This window comes from Carica papaya, chromosome 2 (genome assembly GCF_054855325.1).
Source record: "Carica papaya isolate Zhongbai chromosome 2, ASM5485532v1, whole genome shotgun sequence".
Classification (NCBI taxonomy): Eukaryota; Viridiplantae; Streptophyta; class Magnoliopsida; order Brassicales; family Caricaceae; genus Carica; species Carica papaya.
Genome location: NC_142310.1, coordinates 6,632,080 through 6,655,563, shown reverse-complemented (window position 1 = coordinate 6,655,563; position 23,484 = coordinate 6,632,080). Strand labels below are relative to the sequence as shown.

Below are 23,484 nucleotides of genomic sequence, written 5' to 3'. Positions count from 1 at the left end.
TTTATTTATTTATTTTTTTTAAGATTTATATTGGTAGTATTTATACTTTTTGGAAATTTTAATTTAGTTCTTTTAGTAGTATTTTTTTTTTCCATATTATTTTATTATTTTTCAAAAGTAAAATTTAGTCCCCAATTGGGGAAGATGGTTTTACCAACACCTTAAAATACATACTAAAAATTTAAATGTATAAAAGATAATCATAATTTTATCAAGTAATTTTTTAAAAGTACATATTTTATTTATTATAAATATGTATATATATATATATAGAATGTAGGTAAAAATTATAAATAAATTAACAATAATTTATTTTTTATTTTTGTTTATTTCCTACTAAGACTCAAATAGAGATGGGTAAGTCAGAATCTTCTGCTAAATAATATCATAATTTGATAAAGATGAGAATAAAATAAATAAATATGGAAAAAATAAGGTCTGGGTTTACAAATTGACAAAAGTTCAAGGGCATAACTACAAAGAGAAAAAAACAGAAGAATGAGAAGATATATACCAGAATAGAATAGCCTCCTGTCTGACATTTAACCTTTCTCTCTCCTCTCTCTCTCTCCCTCTCTTTCTTTCCTGACTGTCACAAGTTTTGGCTGCCCACTTCTTTTCTCTTATTTTTTTCCGTGTATTTAGCGAGTAGTCTTTGGAGTGAAGGGAGAGAAACCAGGTCAATGAGTTGGTTTCCTTGTGGTGGGAAATCAGGTGAGAATGCAAGGAAGAAGCAAAAGAAGAAGACTGATGATCAGATCCAATCAATTTCTGGTAATTCTATATGTAATCACATTACCCAGTAGTTCAGTAACACATTACTGTACTTCTAGGTTTCAGCATTTCTTTCTTTCACTACTTGTCTTTTTTTTTTTTTTTTTTTTTTTTTTCCTTCTTTTTTTATATATATGCTCTGACAGTATATTGCAATTAGCGGAGAAGAATAAGCCATTTTCATAATGAAGTTTTTTCTTTTTTGAATTATTCTATTATGGGTCTGCAATGCTGTTTTAATCTGAACTTGATATAATGGGTGTGATTTAATAATAAGTATGGGTGTGATTTAATAATAAGTTTCATACTGTGTAAATGAACAAGAGATGTCGTGTCTTGTGGTCATCTGGCGTTGTTTTGATTAGGATTTGATGGCTTGGATATCATCTTTAGACTGGCTTCGAGGTATAACTAAAAAAAAAAAATTATTCCTTCTTCAGAGTTAGTTTACCTGATAGAGTTGAACAACATTTTTTTTCCTAGTCACCAATCTATGAGGGTTCGATTTTTAATAATAAAGAATCCTGAACTAAAGAACCATTTTTGTTTGAGTTGTTTTTGGGGCATCCATAGACGTTAGCCTAGTGGTAAGTCTATGGATGCCTTTTCTTTTTTATCTATTGATTCTTTTTTCCGTTACTAGCTGACCAATATTAATCCTGAAAGCTAAGTCTGCTTTTTGTGACATATGAGTACTGCAGGTTTAATTTAACAAGTCATCCTTTGGGAGGATTGATTCATTTGTTTTTCTTGCTTTATTTAGAAAAACTGAAGGTGAACGCTAGCCTGGATGTAAAAAAGGAGGCCCCTAAGGATGGTGATTCTGATCACATTGCAGCACATACATTTACTTTTCGTGAATTGGCCGCAGCAACGAAGAATTTCAGGGCCGATTGTCTTTTGGGAGAAGGAGGTTTTGGCCGAGTATACAAAGGGCGGTTGGAGAGCACCAATCAGGTTTGCTATAATGAATTTTATTTCTTATATCTATCTCGGTTACGTAGAAATGGTGGCTTGCTTTTTTTTTTGTCAGTGTTAACACGTTTTTGGTATTAAGATAGCAATATGACCTATGACTTGATAAGTTATCCTGGCTGTAGATCAGAACCTCTTTTCTAGTCTTCTTCTCTTTTAATTGTAATGAATCGTTAATGGCAAAGCACATAATGGCTGTTGGAGGGTTTTGCTTTAGATGTTGACAAACTTGCCACAGTCCATGTAAAACATGGAGAAGTAAAGAAAACCTAGGGTTTTGCTTTGAACTAAACCGAGGGTTTAGTTCAAACTTGTTGCTCAATTGACTTCTTTGCACAAAGGAAGTTTATAAAATAACAAGTCACCCACAGGCTCAGCTCATTGCTCAAAAGTTTTAGTTGTCAGTGTTTTTTAGGTATACAGACTGCAATACATACTATACTTTCTCGTACAGAATTACTGACATGAGATGCAGGGTGTTAGTAAATTTCCTAAATACATGGGAATCAGGTCCTCACATTTTTAGACAAACGGAACTGAACACATAATCAGACCAATCCAAACAAGATCCTCAAATCACTAACATGGCAATGAGTCTGAGCTTAACTTTGATACCATTTGTAAAATTGACAAGTCCACCACAAGCTTGGCCCATTACCCAAAAGTTTTGGCAATTGGTGCTTTTGCCATAAATATCTACATCACTTTCTCATATAGCACTATCAATATGGGGTGCGTGGTGTTATGATGTTCCTTTGTTGATATTGTTCACGTTGCATTTCAATGTCCTTGACAATACATAGTGTAGGTTTTTAGTGTATTGAACTATGTTATTTGCTTTTGGTTTGTAGATTGTAGCAATTAAACAATTGGACCGTAATGGACTACAAGGAAACAGAGAATTCCTTGTCGAAGTTTTGATGCTGAGTCTGCTTCACCATCCTAATCTTGTTAACTTAATTGGATATTGTGCTGATGGAGATCAGAGACTTTTGGTTTACGAGTATATGCGATTAGGATCTTTGGAAGATCATCTACATGGTATGTAGAGCACCAAGTGCTAATATTTTCGTGTTCATAACTGATTGCTGATACTTGTTTCCTGAAGATCTAGTTTCTCTTACATGTGGCTTGTGAATATGAACATAAAAAATAGAGCATTAACAATTAATGAATTCCGCAATGAGATCTATAGGATTGAAGTAATCAAAGAGTTCAATATTTGGAATAACATCATGTACTTCATAACAATCTTTTATAAGCTTCTTCCTTAAGTTTGGTACACCAAGAAATCTATCACATCATCCATACATCATCTTTCCTGCATACCAGGCTCTCTATTGGAGATAAGTTGTATGATACTAAATCTTGTATTTGTGTTGGTCTGTCGTGCTTGAGAACCTGTGCTTGTGCTTCAGGAGCTGGATTCTCTTTCTCGTCTTTCTTATTGTCCCAGATTTATCTTCCTTTTTATGGCTTTGTCTAATATAGTTTAGTAATTGTTCTTCTAACTTGCTTTTATACTCCAGACCTACCCCCAGATAAAAAACAGCTTGACTGGAACACAAGAATGAAGATAGCTGCAGGTGCTGCAAAAGGGCTGGAGTATTTGCATGACAAAGCTAATCCACCCGTTATTTATCGTGATTTAAAATGCTCAAACATTTTACTTGCTGAAGGCTATCACCCGAAGCTATCTGATTTTGGCTTGGCAAAGCTGGGTCCTGTTGGTGACAAAACCCATGTATCCACCAGGGTAATGGGAACATATGGATATTGTGCACCTGAATACGCAATGACTGGTCAGCTCACCCTAAAATCAGATGTTTATAGCTTTGGAGTTGTTCTTCTTGAGATAATCACTGGCAGAAAAGCTATTGAAAATTCCAGAGGTGCTGGGGAACACAATCTGGTCGCATGGGTAAGACATTATCTTCTTCAGTTTGATGTTTCCTTCGCTTTTGTGAAAATAATTGCAAGAGATTTCTGTCACAATACGCGACGGGCGAACTTGATTGATTTTTTGTCAGTTATGAGTTATCAGAACCAACGAGCAGAATGCCAAATCTCTTTCTTGTTATAAATGGGGGGTTTTTTTCTGACGCCTAATGTATTATTTGTGACACTATGAACACATAGATAAGGGAAAGTGACATGATTTCTTCGTGGCAATCAGTTTATCCTTCTAACTAATTTCTCATAGCTTTCTTATCCGAAGATGGTTACAATTTTTTTTTTGTTTGGAATAAAAAGATGGTTACAATATTTTATTGAAATGTTCATTGAGCATTTGAATAAAATTTTTGGTGCATCAAGGAGTTGGGATTTATTGTAGTGTTGTCATTAAGCAAATGATATATTAGGTGACATGTTTTCAATGAATTGAATCTTTTGCAAGTACCTCAGACTGTTGGTTCAAAACCCTTTATATAAGCCTCACCCTATTCAAGATGAGGCTGATTTTGTTGGTCTGGTTGATATTTTGTACTTCGGTGGAACCATCTTGGTACCCTATCAAAATCCTTTATATTTTATTTAAGCCTCACCTTACTCAAAATAAGGCTGATTTTGTTGGCCTTGTTGATATTTTGTGTTTGTGTTCTTAAATCTTTTTATACTTCTGTGGCACCCCCTTGGTGCCCTGTCAAGGAATTTATTCCTCTCTTCTTCTTCTCTTTCTTTTCTTTTTCCCCCAGAAAATGTGATATTTTTATGTACTAAACTTTGGTGGCTTAGGAGTTAATTTCTTACCTTAGCTTAACTGATTGGAAAACCATAGTCCAAACTGGAGGTTGGATTACTAGATCAGTTATCAGCAAATTTAATTGCTTAAGGTATCCCAACTCTAAGGTTGGTTCAATAGGTGCATTGAATAAGTGAAACCAAGGTCCATTTGGTTCATTTCTCATTTGACTCCTAGTTATTACTTGATCCTAGTTTTATATTAGTCTTGATATGCATAACTAGAATATGAATTTTTTGTTTTTGATTTATTGTCACCCCCCTCTTTAGATTCTTTGGAGGTGACAGTACAATTTCAATTTCGAGAAATAAGAACTCAATTCCACTTCTAGCGAATTCAAGTTGGGAATGAGAATAACTTAAACACAAAAAGCATCTGTCAGTGTGAATATGAATACTCAAATTAGAAATTAGTTAAAAATCGAAAGGGGAATGAACTAAACAGGTTGTAATAAATAGGGCTGGGCTCTTTGAATTTTTCTATTATAACTAACCTTTTCAGGGGAAAGAAGTCCAGCCTTTTTGTAGGATATGACATACTGTCTCTTTCCTTAACAGGGATGACTCTGATTTAAGCATCTTAATGGTCTTTCGAGATACTGAATGTAATGCTTTGGCACCCAGCAGCTGCTCTGCTCTCCACACTCTAGGAATCCAGAAAAAAAAAATGCTACAGAGAATTTTTCTTTGTTAATTGTTAGCATATAATTCTTTTTAGCAACAACTGTGGAGAAGGCAAATCCTTTTTTAACTTGGGTCTGCCAGTCGTACTGTCTTTGTCGCTTCACATTTGCAACATTCCTAAGAAACTTGTAATGCAATGAGAAAAATACTCAAGCTTAATGCTACAACAATTGTTTAAGAGATCAAAACAAGTTTGGAAGTATCTCAATTTTGCTTGAACAAAACTAGTTAATTGTAAAAATGCTGCTGAAAAGTTATTTTCATGTTACAGGCTCGTCCCTTGTTCAAGGATCGAAGGAAATTCGCACAGATGGCAGACCCACTGCTTCAAGGCCAATATCCAGTTCGGGGCTTATACCAAGCGCTTGCTGTAGCTGCAATGTGTGTTCAGGAGCAGCCTAATATGCGGCCCCTTATAGCTGATGTGGTCACGGCCCTTACTTACCTTGCTTCCCAAAAATATGATGCTGAGAGCCAGCCAATCCAGGGTTCTCGTACAGGATCTTCCATGCCCAGATTCAGAAGAGAGTTGTGAAATGAGAGAAGATGCTAAACAAAGATAGTTATTTAAACAGTTCTGTCTTTTGGAGGCTCATCATAAGCCTTCTGGCACCTGTGCTACCTTTAGATACACTTCCAGAACATGTTTATATTTACTAGTAAAGATATCCGACAACTTGAAAGAGAAAGTTCTGCAACAACTTTTGGTTGCACATGTGATGTTGCTCTCCCCTGCCAGGACCTCGCATAAACGATCAAACTCCAGATGGTAGGTGAAATCTCCAAACACAGTATGATGTAACAAAAGCATTCTTTTTTTTTTTAGCCTGTTTATTTCCTTTTACCTCAATTTAGTTATTCTTGTTCATCCTACCCTTTTTTCTCCATAAAATTTTTTTGTGTACAACTGAGCCTGAGGCATTGTATTTAAATGCCTTACTATATGGAACTGGTATTTCGTTGGATGGAAGCCACAGTTTTCTCTGGATTATTTACGTGTTGATATTGTCCTTCCTTTTTCTGTGCTTACAATGTACAAATGCATTCTACCATTCAAGCTTGGTCATGTGAAGGTAATTGCCGGGTAATATGATCTTGTAATGTCCTTCCCTTTAGTTATTGAAAAAGAATATGTATGATGTTTTGTAGCTACGATTACTTAATAATGATCACTCTTTTGATAATTTGGATAACTTGGAATAATTCCATAATTTTGTGTTGTTAACCGCTTGTAAATTGTAGTAATTTATTGTATGGTATTAATTAATTACTACACAAGTGTTGTTTAATGGTTGATAAGGAATATAATATCTTGTCAACGTAGCGATGTAGTAATTAGGATTCTTATTTTTTTTTTGAAATTACGAATTTAAATTTTATTGAAAATATAAAAATTTAAACTTTACTTATTATAAATTTTTTATCTATTATAATCAATTTATAATATTTAATTAAATAAAATTAAAAATTTAATTTATTAATATATAAATAAAATTACAGATTTAATTCTAATGAGTTATAATTTATATAAATTTTTATAACGTTTAGATATCCTTAATTAAGATAATTTAAACAGAATAAGAATTTGGCCGACATTTTTTTCTCTTATAATATATATAATCCTTAATTATTTACATTGGTTTTGGTAGAACTTGGTGGAATTCTAGCTATTATGCATTTTTTTGCTTTTGGGTCATAGGAATTCTCTTCGAGGCGAGCTCATCACTCATCAGTCTTACTTTAATGTAAACAAAATAGCTTTCTCCTTATATTGACTAAAAGCATAAACTCTAAATCTATAATGACCAAAAGTACAAACTATACTATTGAAATGCATCTTTGGATCTGTCACCTTTTTTTTTTTTTTTTTTCTGGAAAAAGTCTTTTATCACTTAAAATTTAACACTTTAGCACCATAGTAATCCCTTCTTCCAAGTTCTTGAGGTAAATACCCAATTTATCATAAAGGATATTCATTAACTACAAGATGTCCGGTTGGTTGATTGTCGATGTTTAGGGTATCCAAATAAAAATAAAGGCATAGCTGAGCCATCTGCCCGAGCACGAGGCGGCATTAGTACAAGTATAGAATTCTCTTTAATTTTGTGCAATACTTATATCAGACATGAAATGCATTAGTATAAATATAGAATTTGTACCTGATACTCGATGTTCATACCGGACACTTGATCTGGGACGAGGATGACTACTACACACCATGATAAGGCATAGGTTGATACAAGGTCCGGGTGGAAAGATACAATGTTTTACTACTTCCCCTCACTACACTATTATTGTTTATATTCAACAAACGAACAAACAAAAAAATTGATATGAGCTCTATATAAATTGTTTAATAAAAAAATACATAAGCAACCTCATCTACACTTCTTGCATTTTGTAGCTGAAATTAAGAATATATCTACGAGGAATATGAAAATTGAAGATGGCAGAAGCAAGTAACCACTGACACCCATTGTCGTTTTACTCGTTGTCTTGTGCTTGGACACCATTTGTCTCTTTCTGCTGGGAGCTTGGACTCTGTCCCTCATTTGAAGTCTTTGCATCATTCATCGTATCGATATCCATGTTTTTCCCCTGTCCCACCAGTATAAAAACAAATCAGCAATCTTACTAGAAGGTTTCAGAGCTTAGATTACGTGGCTTTTCGCTCAAGGTTCTAGGCTTCAGACGTCAAGACAGAAAGTTATAACAAGAAGTATCTTGTCAATAACAGAGCGCAGTTGCAGAAATACAAGCTTAAATTTCAAGAACATTGAGTACTAATGCTTTGAAATGAAAATTATTTGCTAATTAAGATGCAACATGTTCACTGGAAAACTACATCAAGTTTTTGGTATGAAGATGTAGCTTTGCAGACGAGGAACATCAAGAACAAAGATTTCCCTACCAGTTTTGTTAAAGCATGATTTCATTTAAGTATATTTCATTTAGGTGTTCTATCAAATGATCACTCATAAGAAGAAATCTCCATTATATATTGCTAACATAAAAATGATAGACCATGATACTAAATGACAGTACAAAAACAAACCTTGTTCTTGTCACGCCAACCAAGTCCAAATGGCCTTGCTAACAAGCTAATCTTTCTTGGAGGCAGTTCTTGGGTCTGCTCTTGAGCGCTTCGTGCTTGTGAATCAGGATTAGTTGATCTGTAAATGTAAACTGATTAGAAAAAAAAATTCAGCATATATAAATAACTAAAGCTAAAAATAAATGGAATTTTACCCACCAGAACAAAAGGAAATGCAAAAGAATAGATTGAAACAAGATTTATAGGTCTCATCAACCAAGATAGGCACCATTTAATATTTGCAAGACCAACAAATTTCATTTATTTCTTCATTTTATACGGTTTATAGCAAGTTAAACCAAATACCGAGGAGATGGTTGTGCTTTAAGTTGGCCAGACTGGTACTGCAAGGTCGCCTCCAACATTGATTCTGCCATCACTGCTCTTTTCTCCATTTCAGTAAGTGAAGCAATGGACTCCTCATACTTCTCCTGAGATGATACGCATATTATTGTCTTATCACACAGTATAAGATAAAGAAAAGAACTATGCATAAAATTGATCTAGATAGTTTATGATGGCTGCACAAGCATGCAATTCTACGAAAAGCAGTTAATGCATGTTCGTTTTTTTGCTAGGTAGAATAGTGTAAGTACTACCTATCCTAGGGAGCATGTACTTTTAAGCAAAAATATCCTTAAATTCTGTGGATAAATATTTTCTAAAATATTATTAAATAAAAAATTATTTCAAAATATTTTTTATTAATATATTTTAAAATGATATTACAGTTTAAAACTTTTAATTTTATTTTTAGCATATTTTAATTTTATATTCGGTATATTTTAAATTAATTATTAATTTTTAAAATCTATGAATGATATTAAAATAATTTTTCAAAATATGATTTTAGAAATAAATTTATATTTTTGTATTTTAAAATAATATTAGTTTAAAATTTTTAATATTTAAATCTATTTTATCTATGATATATTAATAGATTTTATATATTTTTATATTAATCATAAACATTTTAAAACGTATTAAGGTTGAACTTGTTCAAACTTCAATAATTATATAATATTAATAGTAATAGGAATAAATACAATGAGATAAATATTTGAATGGAGATAACATTATAATTCTAAATCTATTCCATGTCCAATTTAATTTAATTTTTTTAATTCTTTTTTTGACAAGTGAAAATATAAATGTACCATTGTGGAAATGAAGATATTAGAAAATATAAATCCATCATCATGGAATTGAAGACATTTGAGTTATGCATTAAATATGTAAATTATAATCAAACTCTAATATTAAGATCTAGGAAAGAATAGACTATATTATATTAGAAAACACTATCTATTCATACCTTAGCCAACTATCCTAAATATACTAAATTCTTACTTTTAACACAAACCAACTAAAACGTGCCTTTATGGTTCTAACATATAGGAAAGTCAGGAAAAAATGACGACAACTATGGGTCATAAATTAAGGTTTTTCAGAAGAGAACATGATTGGGAAAATAGAGGTTGACTGCTCACTCTTTGGAACAGTTCATAATCATTTCACCATTAAAATAGAAGTTCAATGGATAAAGATGATCAATTTGGAATGATAACTGCTTTTTTTTTTTTAGTTCAGTCAATATTTTTTTCTAGGTAATAATTCAGTTAGTAATTTGCACTTGAGAAAAAAGAAGCCAGTTTACAATTTAAGCACATATGAACTGTTAGTTACAAATCTTAGCAAATAAGTACCAAATGTTCACATGAAAACAAGTGGTTAGGAACCTGAAGTACCTGAAGTACTTGAGCAGCGTATCTCTGTGCTGCCGCATCCTGCTCGGCAAATATCCGAGCATCTTCTGTTACCTTTTGCTCTTGCTCCACTCGCATCAAGATCTATGTAACAGGTGATAGCAATTATTGCAAGCCCATTGCAAGAGAAAAGCAAATATGAACAAACTGAAACTGAAGTGAAATTGAAACCTGAAGCATTGCATTTTCTTGCTCCTGCTTATCAGATAGGCCTCTTCGAAGCTCGGAAACCTCCTGCTCTAGCTGCTCAACCTAAAGCCCATATGCATGACAGCTAGGTGTAAAATATATTATTTTTTCAAAAGTGTACAATATATTATATTGAATAATATAAACTAACAGAAAGCTGATAATATGTTCATCATCTTTAATTTAGCATGGTAACGAAACACAAGTTTTATGCAAATTCCACAAACCCCAAGACCACGCAAGAGTATGATGGCATACCCTAGCACTCAACTGTCGCCGATTATCCTGCTTGACCATCTCCATCAATGCTGTTTCCAGCTCCTCAGCTCTAATAAGATCAAATAGAAAAATGCAAGAAGATCAATACCAGTAGTCTCTTCGCACATCCTAAAACATAGAGAGATGACAGCTGGAGCTTCTTAGTGCTTCAGCTGAATAGGAAGGATACCAACAGATAAAGTGGCAATTTTGTAAATTTTGCAGAAATTTTTTTAAGGCAACTTTCTAAGTAGGTTAAGCAGCAATTAGCCACTGATGTTATATACTCAAGTTAATAACCATCAGGAAGTAATATTAAGATCAAAGTAATCACAGTACAGACCAAGAAAGAAAACATTATGCAAAAATTGGAAGCACATTGATGAAAGTAACCTGAGGACAGCTGATCTTTTTTCCTCCAGCAAGTTGCATAATTCACCTTTTAACCATACCACCTACATGAAATCAGTGAATTTATATTCAGCATAATATGAAAAAGAAAAAAAAAATTAATTACCATTCACCACGTTTCCAAAAGGTGAAGGAGAATTAGACTTATAATGTTGAAGGCACAATAACAAGACGAACTGAAATACATTTTAACACATTATTACCTCCTGTTGTTTTCCTCTCATCACTATGATTAGTTGTTAGAAACTATCAACAAAACTCTCCTTCTATAGTACCTCATGTGTACCTATGATAACTGATAGGATGCTTCTTGATGTATAAATTGATTAGAATGACAGCCAACCAGCAAGATATGACAGCTTATCTTGATATAAGCACAGAGCAAAGTTTACAGTTTTCATTAAGAGATTGTAGGATGATATGTAAAACTGGTTCATGTGTAGCACCATTCAACACTAACATCAATGTATTTATCCAAATAATCATTTTCTTTTACATCATCTACAACTAAATGCAGCCAACCCCTGAACAAGAGCATGTAGTTGTTATTTAGTTTTTTTAGTAACCTTACTGATCAGATACATATATAAAAAAAATAGGAGTAGAAATGGACGTAGAAATGTAATGCAACCATTATATGTTTACATCCATACCATACAGAAAAACAAAAGAAAATGTTTTCATTATATTAATGACTGTACGTTGGTGCTTTTGGACAAAACACTGGGAATTGATATTAACAAATAGAATATGCCTAAAAGATTAGCCCCCAGAAAGAAGAAAAAATTGTATGCTCAATTAAAGGAGAAAGAATCGAGGAACCTGATCCTGAAGATCTGGAACTGAATCAATCTCCCCATCTCCATTCAGGCTAATAAGCACTTCATCTGCATTGGTGCTTCCAGACTCTGAACGAGATAAATTTCCATTTGACTGTGTTCCCTTGGTTCTATCTATCAGCATTGATTTGGGGTCATTCTTAAAATTATAAAGCTTAGATGCCAAACCCTGGGAAACCCTCCAAGCCTGAAGTCCCTTGGATCTTTCCTCGAGGGCTGCTATCACATCTGGCCTATGCTTGTTTCTCAATTCTTTTAATCTATCTTCATTCACATTTTGGTAACCCATGCAAGCTGTCAATACAAGTTGACTGCTATCAAATGTTGAGCCGGCCAGTGACTGTAACAAAGTAACTGCATCTCCAGCATCTTTTGTTGTAACTAATGCAGGACCTACAAGAAACAGAGATAAATCAAAGTTCTGCAAACTAAAACAGCCTAGAAGATAATATTATGTTCAACAATTCCTACAAGACGTCACATAATTATAAGGAAAAAAAAAGAAATTGATGCTTTTACCCAGTACCATATAACTCCATCAATGCAAGCGCTGTCCTAAAAAGCATAACACGGTTTCCTTCATAAAGAAGCACATCCCAGACTCGAAGAACTGTTGGGAGAAGTCATCATATCAGAAAGCTAGTAATAAGCATTTACCAATCCCAATGATAGCAATAAATAACTAGAACAAAATACATATATATATATATATATATTGCAAAGACTAGAGCAATAACAAAGTCATAAATAAGATTAGCTTAATATTTCTAAATGATACAACATAAAACCTGACCACTTTCCCATGGAAGCATGTTCATGAAAATGGAGAGGAACCATGGTCCAGTAACCCATGCAACCTGCACGCCCAGGTAATCTAGATGGTTGACTGCATAAAATGTAAAATTGACATCAAACCTCCAGGAAAAGAAAAGGCTTCAATTGAAGCAAACACTTCAAGAAAATGAGAATCCAAATAAATGGAAACAGAAAAATAAACCTAATTTAGGAAATCTTTCACGCACCAACTCTTCAAATACAAGTTGGTCCACCTGAGAAAAAGAGAATTTATTGCAAACTGTTCACAATAGCTGAATGAACTCATAAAATGCATTACAAGTTCTTACGGAGAAACCACAAATACATAGAAACACAGAGAGAAAATACAAAGGAAGGATATTGGAACTATAACCTGGGACTCAATCATTTCCTCAGAGTAATAACCATCAAAATAATCATCAATAATGCCCACCAATGTCCTGGAAATTAGACCAGATCTTAGAAGCATTGGTACCATTTTTTTAAATAAAAAGTATAGAATGTATATTAATAAGGTACCAAATCGGGGTACCGCCCATCCTATAAAAAGTATAGGATGTAGAAGCATTGGTACCATAGAAAGCAATTACTATGAAATAAAGTATAAAATGACGTCAAACTAATGAAAGTTCATTTGCTGTTCCTGAAAATGAAGTAACAAATGTCTCCATGTAAAAAAAGGTACTACCATATATTTTTTTAAAAAAATAAATTTATAATGTAAGAAATCGGCACCTAAACAGGACGCAAGACAAAAAGAAATCATTTCAGAGATATAATCTTTTTTCAGAGAAAAAGGATATTTCATAGACAAATTTTACAATAAGTATCTAAACAGGGTAACATACCAAAAGGCATTTTCTTCTGGCATGAGAAGTAGCAACAATGCAGCAAAGAAATTCATGGCCTGCATGTGAATATTATATGAAGCAGCTTAGAAATAGGTAAGAGAAGTCTATATATAACAGCTATGATAAGTAAAAATGAAAATAGAAGAAGAAAAAGAGAGAAGCTTCTGCACAAGAGACAGAATATAAAAGCTTCAACATGTATTTAGCCGCATATGCTCTATATATAGGTTCTGTTTGATTTCAGTTCCACTCCATTCCCGGTTCCTTTTCATTCTTAACATTCATAATAGTTGGTATGTATAATTAAACATATATATATTTGTAAAATTTTTGTATATGGGTTTCATCACTTTAGTATTTTTTAATACTATATTTTTTTCTAAAAAAAATATATTTGAGATGTGCCCACCCCAAAGAATTCAAATTTAAAGTGGGGACAGCTTAAACATAAAATTAAGTTGCAATTTTATAGTCAAGATTATTATGAAAAGTAAAAAAATAGGAACTACTAGAAGTTAAATAAGAATAGAATCCAGTTCAAAATACACAAAAAATAAAGATGACAAATTCATAATATTTATGTCAAACATGCAGCTTGATACTCTCAATTATGGAAGGAATGGTGGAATGTTATTTCATCCAGCCATCACTGCAAGTTTCAACTTATAAAAACAACTTCTTCAGACCATATGCATTACTCAAAGACCACTAGGATAAGGAAAAAAATGTTTAAAATGTACGTACACTTCTTAGATATCTGATTGGGAAATCAATGGGGGCCTGATTTTGGAGGCTAAAATCTTTGGAGGTACCTCATAATGAAATACGCACAATTCAATATATTCAGCCATTAGAATTTGACTGTAAAAATACAGGGCAACAAAATCAAACCTAGAGATACTGAAATCTGATTCTATTCACCAGTTTGTCATGTTAGCTGAAAGCACTCCACAGAGGAATACAAGTCCTCGCCTAGTTATTAACCGCTTTATAGCAATTAACAACAAAATACCACGAATTCAGTTGCTGTCATATCTGAATATGCAAGCATCAAGATCCCAAGTGAATGGAACAGCATATGCACACTCATTAAAAAAGTGCATAATGATGAATGGAAAGGTAGTCTGTAACTTAGGGACGAGTGAATTTTTCGGTCTTAGTTAATACCTGACAGTATCCAACAGATGGGTTATGCCGTGCATATGCAGTAAGTAATCGCCTCAAAGCATTTCTACCATCAGCGTCTAGTGCAGGATGACCTGGAAAGGTTCTAGGCAAATCCTGCACTTAAAGCAGCAATGAGTTCAGATAGTCAGAATCATATCTCCACACAGATGAAAGAAAATGACATAAACATTAGGAGAAAAATGCAGTTAACAACCTTCTCAATCTGCCCTTTCCATTTCTCAACCACACAACCAGCATCTATAGTTGAACCCTTAATATGGCTATCTGACTGCGAACCTTGTTGATCCACATTGTTGCTTGGATTAGTTTCTTGAGCAAGCAGACCTTCATAGTATTTTTCTGTTCTACGTGTCTTCACACCCACAAAGGCTTGCCAAAGCTGAAATATGTGAGAATTATAATGGAAAAAAGAAAATGAGGCATGGTTCTTAAGAGGTGAACTTTGTGGGCAGAGAAAAGTGCAAGGGAGAGATGGAAGTTAGGAGAGATCAAAAGGCATTACCTCTCCCCTAAGAGCCATTGGCACTCCTCCACGAACCAGGACTTCCAACTCTTCCTTCCATGGAAATGAAGATTCCAGAGGGGCTGTTTCAGCAGTACCAGCTGTCGTAGAGGCAGTCACACTATCAGTAGAAGGACCTTCCTGAATCGGGTCTGATCTTTCAACATCATAAAACTCATCCTCTGAGTCCTCCTCCGATGCTCCTTTCGGAAATTTCGCATCTTCAATTGGAGACGCTGGCTTCAGTTTTCCAGTCTCCTGCTCATTTTTGGGTAAATTTGCCTTCTTCACACGAATACTCATCATGTCTTCAATGGCATGCAGGGAGGATCTTATCTCAGTCCAGATTTGTATCCTATGAATCGTCTTCTCCGCAGAGGACTGTACCTCCCCCTCATCTCCTTCAACAACCTTCACTAAAGTACCATCAGCCACTTCCCCATTAGCTTCAGTATCCAATGCTTTGTTATGCTCCTCAAAAGAAGACCCATTTTCAGGCAATTGAGTAGGCTCTGCTTGACGGTCCAAGAAACTCTTCCACCTATCTGATCTTTCCTCCTCTTCCTCCTAAGATAATCAAACAAAAGGATCTCACGTCTCTTTCTCCAAATTCATTTTTCTTTACATTTCCATTTGATTACCATATGAGGTGTTAACATTTGAATTGCGAATTTCATCATTTTTGAATTAAAGATGAAAAGAATTCTCACTGATCCTAAAACAACTAATTATCGTACTTTACTCGATGCAATAAACCCCTCCTTTGCTTAGTCTGTTCATTTTTTTAGTTGTAAGTGCCTTCTTACATATGTTCAGTTTTTCAATCACGACACATTGTTTTCCCTTTGTCCTACACTCATTAAGTAGCCAAAAGGAGACAAACTTTGCCAGAAACCAAAGAGAAAGTTATCAAATTAAAAAAGAAAAAAAAACAAAGATGAAAACCTTGTATATGTTAGCATATTCTCTGTATCTCTGCACATGCTGAGGTCTCACCGCAAATCCATATGCGTCCCTGTCCACCATAAGAGTACTTATTAATTTTCTCCCAAAAAAAGTGCAACAAAACCCGCTATGTTCACAAGTGGCTACCAATTCTAGTACAAACCCGTCAAATCAACTCCTCCAAACTACTGCCTCCTTACATTTTACAACCAGATACTCCATTTAATTTCTCTATTCTATTTCCCATATCAGTTATTTCTTATCGTCTTAGTTCAAACTCAGTGCACTAAAAATCATGCCGCATTTCAAGCACAATCCCTTAATTACCCAAATCAAATGCAAACAACTGAAAATCAATTTTAGTCCAGATCATACATAAAACTTTCGACAGCCAACACGAACAGTTAGATTCAATCGATCAAAATCGAAAAAGTTGAAACAAATTAAAACGAGAAAACGAAAAGATCGACTCAGTTCAAAGCCAAATTCAACTGAAAATGAGTACGTATGTGATATGCCAAGTGCATAAACTACCGATTTCGGGATCAAACTGAGATAGAGAAGAGGAAGATAAGGAACGCGTGGCAGAATATATAGAACTATAGAAGGCAGGATGAAAGAAGAGTACCTCTTGTGCTCGAAAGTTATGAGAGGGTTTACGGCCTTGGAGGTAACGGCTGCCTTCATTTGCTAACGCCGATCGACTCGATTGGCCCCTGAGATCTCACTTGGTGTCGGCGCTGGTCGACGGACTGTCAAGGATCTCGCTCTCTGCAAGTGAATTGCAATATGGATAGATATTTCGGTTTCCTCAGAGTAGCAGTGAGTGTTTGTTCGGTGCCGGGAGGAGAGAGAGAGAGAGAGAGAGAGAGAGAGAATCACATGCAGAAGGCGAGATTAGCGTCGCATTATTACATGTACTGATATCTTAACACGGAGTCCAAAATGAAGATCAGACCTGACTCAGAGAAGGAGAGAGAAGAAATAGGGTTGAAATTTACTTTTTTAAAATTTATTTGAAAGTTTAATTTTTTTCATTAATTACCAAAATTACACTTTTCTCCAGTAATTTAAATATTTAATTATCACAATATCTTTTCAAATTTTCTTTTTCTGATATTTATATTAAACAAAACTGCTTTTAATTTTTTAAGCAAATTATTAAAGATTGTGAGAATGCATGACAATTTATAAACGTTAAATAATTTATAAGGCATAAAAAATTTCTTATATTTTTATAATTAAATAATATATTTAATTACTTTAATAATAAATTTACATTATTTTCGCAAACTTAATGTTGACATCTCTTAAAAAGTTTTGGATAATATTGTATTTTTTTGAATTTTTGCCTATAAATTAATTGACCGTTATACTTCTATCCATGTATCAATTAAAAGGCAAGTGAAAATCAATTACTTAATATGTTATATTATTAATTAATTAATAAATTTATTTTTAAAATAATTTTATTTTAATATATTTTATTTCCTTTTTAGGTAAATTTTTCTGCATGCTCTTTAGTTCTCTAATGTTTCAATTTTGATTTGATTGCACCACACCATACTAATAACAATAATAATAATAATAATAATAATAATAATAATAATAATAATAATAATGGGATCCTTAAAAAAATATTTTTTTAAAAGAATATTGTTTATAGATTTACATTTATTTTTTTAATATAAAAATCATAAAAAGTAAGCTAATATAAAATTGTATATAAAAATTAAAATAATACCACCTAACTTTTATCAATATTTACTTTATATTTGGTTAACCTATCAAATTCTCATTCAATTTATAACTTTTAATTATCTAATAAACAGTAAGTTAATCGTAATTAATACATTTAAAGCATAAAGTAATTAATTTTATACATATTTAATTTTGTAATAATAAATATGTATTCTCATGGACAACAAAATAAAACATAAAAATTACTTAATTGAATTATAAATAAAAATATATAATATTATTTTTATTTAAAATATATTATATTTTTGTTCATATTTTATGAAATTATATATTTAACTTATAATAATTAATATCTTAAAATATAAATGATTGAGTTATTAAAACTGCTAGATTAAATTAGATATATAATTGATTTAAAATTTTAATATCATTTTTATTTAAAGTTTATCATATTGATATTATATTTATGATGATATTTCATAAATTAAATTTTGAAAAAAAAAAATTAGTATTATAAAATTTAGAATTCTTTATACGAGTTCCGTTTAAAATTAAAAAAAATATATTATATTTTGTAAAATTATATATTTAACTTTGTAATAGTAGATATTATGTAAATAAATGAATCATAAAAAAATATTAAGTTAAATTAGATATAGAACTAATTTGAAATTATAATATAATTTTTATTTAAAAATATAAATTTCGAACTATTTGGGAAGTAATTAGTGATTACGATTGTCGGCAATTAAATTTTTTAATTTATGAAAAAAATATAATAAAAGAAAATTAAAATTACTTCTCGTGGGCTCCATGATGGATCTTCATCACCCTCTTATCTTGTTAAAATAAAACAATGCTACAAAAAATTCACCATGCCTAATTGTCGAAAATAATAATTAGTGTTATGCACACTTAATCTTTATATATATATATATATATATATCTAATAAATTAAAAATTAGAAGTTATATTTTTTATTTAACATAAAGATAATATATGTATATTTTATGTTGTACTGTATAAAAATATAGGTGTTATACATTTAAGATCCCAAACAAGTGGGACCAATAGTGTATGTGTCTTTCTTTTTTTATTTACATTTTTTTAAGATAGTACTCTCTCTCTCTCTCTATATATATATATATATATGTATAAATATGTGTGTGTGTGGGGTGGGTATATACACCTACCCACAAGAAAAGGTTTAGTGCTTTGTCAAAATCAAAATGACCGTTCTATTGACAAAAAAGAAAGACCATTATTACACTTTTCTAAATATAATTATTGACATTTTTTTGAGAAAAAGATATACGCCTTATTTAATTAAAGTAAATGTATTAAATGAATTAAAACTCGAACCTGCATTATTGAAGAAAGATGAAAGTAGTATAAAAAAAAATTTATGTAATGATATAATAGATGTATGTATATATGCAAATGTGGATAAAGACTCGGGTGACGTCATTTTGTTTTGTGTTTACTGCTTTTCTAATAACACCTTTCACGTCATTTCCTCCATCAAAACATAAAATTAACTTGCCTTTTTTTTTTTCTTTTGCCTAAAAACATTTCATTTAATATTTAATTTGAATTTTACTTTTTTGGTAATTAAGAAAAGACAGAAGAACAGTCAAACAGTCAACAATATCAGGTTTTAAATTTAACAAAATGACTAAATTAAATAGTGGATTGAAAGTTGGGTACTTAATTTAATTGTATATTTTAAAAAAATAGTAATTGATATAAAAAGTTAATAAATTTATGATAAATTAAGTATTTGATTGTGAATATTACTAGGCAGAAATAGGAATAAAATTATATCTAAATTAACATGCAAAGAAGAAAAAGTTTAGTAAAATATTTTTTTAAATGTTGGAAATTAATAGAAAAAAATCACCGCTAAAATTCTAAATCAAAATCTCAAACATTCACTGACGGAGAAAAATATGAAGTCAATAAACTAACGACTGCAGCGCGGTTCCGGTTGAAAAGCGCCCATGTCAGGCCTAAAGCTTTCAATCGCCGCGGCGTCGTCAGTCTACGCCAAACCGTACAAGTGGGTCCGCACCATCGGACCTACCACCGCCGCCACCGTAACCGCCACCATCCCTAAACTCACCGTTTCGACCCCCAAAACAGTTTTCTTACCTTCCGACAACAGCAACAGCAAGGTGCGCATGATAACCCCGCGCGCACCCCCCTCTCAATTGGCGTACGTTAGAGCCTCCCCCTCCGTTAATAAAAGTGAATTCCTAGGGTTTAGGTTTCGTGGCCACAAGTGTTTCTCCTCCTTTTCTCCCTCCTCCGCTAGTGTCTCGCCGGATAATAACAAAGCTGAAGCATCCGGATCCGAGGGGTCGGGTATTGTGGTGGCTATGGGTGTGGGGCAAGAGAACGGCGTCAAGGCGGATCATGACGATTGGTACGATGATGACGATCGTCAAGATCAGCAGATGCAGCAGCATCGGCAAGAACAACAATCGCAATCATCGTCTAAATTCATCACGCTGCCTACTGTTTTGACGCTTGGCCGTGTAGCTGCCGTTCCGCTTCTCATTGCCAGTATGTTTTTTTGTGTGTTATTATTTTAATAATAGAATTGTTTTTTCCTCGTTTAAATCGTCAATTTTGACGATTTCAACTGAATTTTTTATTGGCGTTTTGCAGAATTTTGAAGGGTATTTTATTTAGCTGTCATTTTCTCAAGATAACAGTATAATTCAAACTGAATTGTAGATGAACTGGGTTGTTTTGACGTCTTTTAGTGATGAAGAACTATAACTTTGAGATTTGAGATTGTGATTAAAATCAAAATAGAAATAGAATTCAACTTCCCTTTAGGAAAGGGAAGACTTTTGGGTGTGATGAACTTCATGGTGCATTGTTGCTCTGCTAGAAACAGAAGTACTCTTTTGCAATGCTCAATTTTGGGGCTTTATAGTGGTGCTTTCTCATGGATAATTGAATTTAATTCCGTCTTTGATTGGCTATGAGGCTATATTGCTTTCTTCTATTTGGTTATGCATTTCTGCCATGACAGATATGTTGTAATGTTGATTAGTTGATTGTAAAGGTCCCTACTCTGGAATTTTGTTATAGACAATAAAAATCAGAACCCAAAGAAGATGAACACTTTCTGGATTTTCTTCCTTCTTTTCATATTTTAAATTTTGAATAATTGTATGGGCTCATTAAAAGAGGACCCAATAATCTCGAAATATTTAAAAGAGCTAAAGAACTTAAGAAAATTGTTCTCAGCATAAAATCCTGTTCAAATCAGAGTAACCTTTTACGGCTTATAAAATAAGTGCATTTCAGACATAAAACCGACAGATAACTAACTGTAAATTCTTGTGTAAAAAAACCAGTAACACTCACAAAAAAAACTGACATAAATTTAAAGTAAAACTGAATATAAACAGATTAGATTAGGACAATCTGTCTGCTCAGTCAGTTGCTGACTAGGCCAGTCTCTCCCGCGACAGTGAAATAAGACTGGTTTTGTTCATGTGCTTACTACACTGCCCGTAATGCAGCAGTTACCTATTGTTAATTTGTGGGAAGGCCTTTAATGTGATAACTCGCTTGTTTGAATTTCTAGCCTTTTACGTTGATAATTGGTGGGGGAGAACTGCTACAACAGGTATTTTTATTGCTGCGGCAGTTACAGACTGGCTTGATGGGTATATTGCCAGAAAAGTATGCCTTTTCTTTTCTTATTTTTCTTACTCATACGATTACTCAATACATGCTTTTTGAGTTTTCGGTCTTTTTCATTTCTGTAAATGAAACCTTAAATCTAAAATGAATTTCAGATGAGATTAAGCTCTGCCTTTGGTGCATTTTTGGATCCTGTAGCAGATAAGGTACAAAAGAACTTTATTAATTGATTTGGATCAATTAAATTAATATCTATTCTCTGCTTAAGTTTAGGGATAGTGAAGAGTTCTTGATTTTGTGGATGCAGCTTATGGTGGCCACAACATTGGTTTTATTGTGCACTAGACCTCTGGAGGTTGCTATGTTTGGACAAGTGCCATGGCTACTGACTGTGCCTGCAGTTGCCATAATTGGCAGGGAGGTAAGACATCTTGATAAGTATTTCTCAGGTTGCATGTAATTCTCTAGTATCTCTCTCTGCCTAAGTGTTTGTCCATGTGTCATCAAGTTCTTGGCTCATATGAGATTTATTCCTTTTACTTGCCCTTGGCCTCTTGCTGAGCGTATAATTTATTGTTGATCTTTTGGATTTTAATTCACAACTTATATTAGATAACCATGTCTGCTGTTAGAGAATGGGCTGCTTCTCAGAATGCTAAGCTTTTAGAGGTTTGTCATCTTCTTTCCAATTTATCATCTTGCTCCTTTTGTCTTTTACCTATTCTTTTTACTTTTCCTGAATGAATGATTGACTATAATTGTAATGACATCACAAAAGTGGTATTTATTGTCAGGCTGTTGCAGTGAATAACTTGGGGAAATGGAAAACTGCTACACAGATGATGGCACTAACCATCCTTCTTGCCACCCGAGACAGCAGGTTCATTCTCTTCCCTGTTATACTGTAAGGATAAGGATTGGGGAACCATCTGGTCCACAGACCAATAATATGATGGTTTGATAACTTCTTTTGCTTGGTAACTTAAAGATTTACTTGTTAATACTTAACATAATCCTTGTGAGATAGTAACTTCTTTGCTGACAGAGTCTTGAGACCCAGTCCATTCCAAAGCACTACCGACACTATGGCCCACAATCTTAAGTGGCATAGAATAGAACACTATGTAGTTTTGTTTAAAGCTTCTAATTGATTCCCTTCTTCTTTCTTCCCATTTATTCTTCACTTTTTTGCAGTCTTGGAGCGCCAGGAATTGTTGTAGCTTCTGGTGTTATTTTGCTTTATACATCAGCAGGGCTTTCCTTATGGTCTTTGGCTGTTTATATGGGGAAGATATGGAAAGTACTGATGAAATAGCATGCTAGGCCTGTTGCTGCTCATTGATGAGTATAGCGTTGTTATTTGGTCGTATGCACTTGCATTTACACCTGTGGATTTATTTTGGTGGAGGAATGGTGTTTCTGCATATATTGTTACGCACTGGAGGAGACATTTTCAGACAAGCAGATTAATTCTGCAGATTGAAGTTCATTTCAGTTGAATTGGTTTAGCTGAGGAAAACTGATTCTTTGAATTGATTTGATTTACAATGTTCAAACAAAAATTGTCCCCCCAAACCTTCACTATTACTCGGAACTAGTAGCAGCTGTCAGATTAAGGACAGATTTGGAGCTTGCTGAATCACCCACTCAGATGATTGGAGAGGCTAACCGAAATTCATTATATGCCATATTTATGGTTTTCTTGCCATTTAGTTTAACTTATTCTTGGAATCCAAGTATTTTTATCGTTTTTAAAAGGCTTAGCCATTTAAACACCAATGTAGTAGATTTGTGACCAGCCGTAATGTTACCGGCAGTTTCATTCATATTCAGTATAAGTTGTATGATTTCATGCTGCCGCTATGTCCTCTTTTATTTATTAGTATAAAAAAAATTAAATTTGAGCAAGAATAGTTTTTGAGTATACCAGTAATTTTAGGGTTTTCATACTTCTGGGAGACTGATCTTTGCCACTGCTTACTTGCCTGTGGATTCTAAGCTAGAGCCAACCATTTCTCTTTGCACAATAAAATAATAGTTAGTTTGCTCCCTAATTCCCTTAAATCAAACAAGACAGCAAATTAAA

The 23,484-nt window shown here is 33.1% G+C and overlaps 3 protein-coding genes across 3 annotated transcripts; 2 read left to right on the top strand and 1 right to left on the bottom strand.

Annotated features, from left to right (window-relative positions):
- Positions 1–529: 529 nt before the first annotated feature.
- Positions 530–6,166, top strand: LOC110824639 (putative serine/threonine-protein kinase PBL7). Its single transcript, XM_088212994.1, has 5 exons — positions 530–774; positions 1,538–1,731; positions 2,601–2,790; positions 3,279–3,670; positions 5,447–6,166. Exons 1-5 carry the CDS (start codon positions 684–686, stop codon positions 5,708–5,710), a joined length of 1,131 nt encoding a protein of 376 aa, XP_088069120.1. The 5' UTR covers positions 530–683; the 3' UTR covers positions 5,711–6,166.
- Positions 6,167–7,289: 1,123 nt separating this feature from the next.
- On the bottom strand, positions 7,290–16,994 carry LOC110824050 (Ypt/Rab-GAP domain of gyp1p superfamily protein). Its single transcript, XM_088212993.1, has 18 exons — positions 16,663–16,994; positions 16,035–16,104; positions 15,090–15,656; positions 14,781–14,966; positions 14,567–14,680; positions 13,397–13,455; positions 12,922–12,988; positions 12,730–12,781; positions 12,526–12,618; positions 12,259–12,342; positions 11,716–12,125; positions 10,876–10,937; positions 10,483–10,552; positions 10,207–10,287; positions 10,018–10,119; positions 8,576–8,700; positions 8,231–8,348; positions 7,290–7,773 (listed from the first exon to the last, which is right to left on the bottom strand). The coding sequence occupies exons 1-18, from the start codon at positions 16,719–16,721 to the stop codon at positions 7,660–7,662; spliced, it is 2,433 nt and encodes an 810-aa protein (XP_088069119.1). The 5' UTR covers positions 16,722–16,994; the 3' UTR covers positions 7,290–7,659.
- Positions 16,995–19,602: 2,608 nt separating this feature from the next.
- Positions 19,603–23,254, top strand: PGPS2 (phosphatidylglycerolphosphate synthase 2). Its single transcript, XM_088212992.1, has 7 exons — positions 19,603–20,300; positions 21,340–21,437; positions 21,554–21,604; positions 21,706–21,819; positions 22,011–22,067; positions 22,193–22,278; positions 22,593–23,254. Exons 1-7 carry the CDS (start codon positions 19,736–19,738, stop codon positions 22,711–22,713), a joined length of 1,092 nt encoding a protein of 363 aa, XP_088069118.1. The 5' UTR covers positions 19,603–19,735; the 3' UTR covers positions 22,714–23,254.
- Positions 23,255–23,484: the final 230 nt, after the last annotated feature.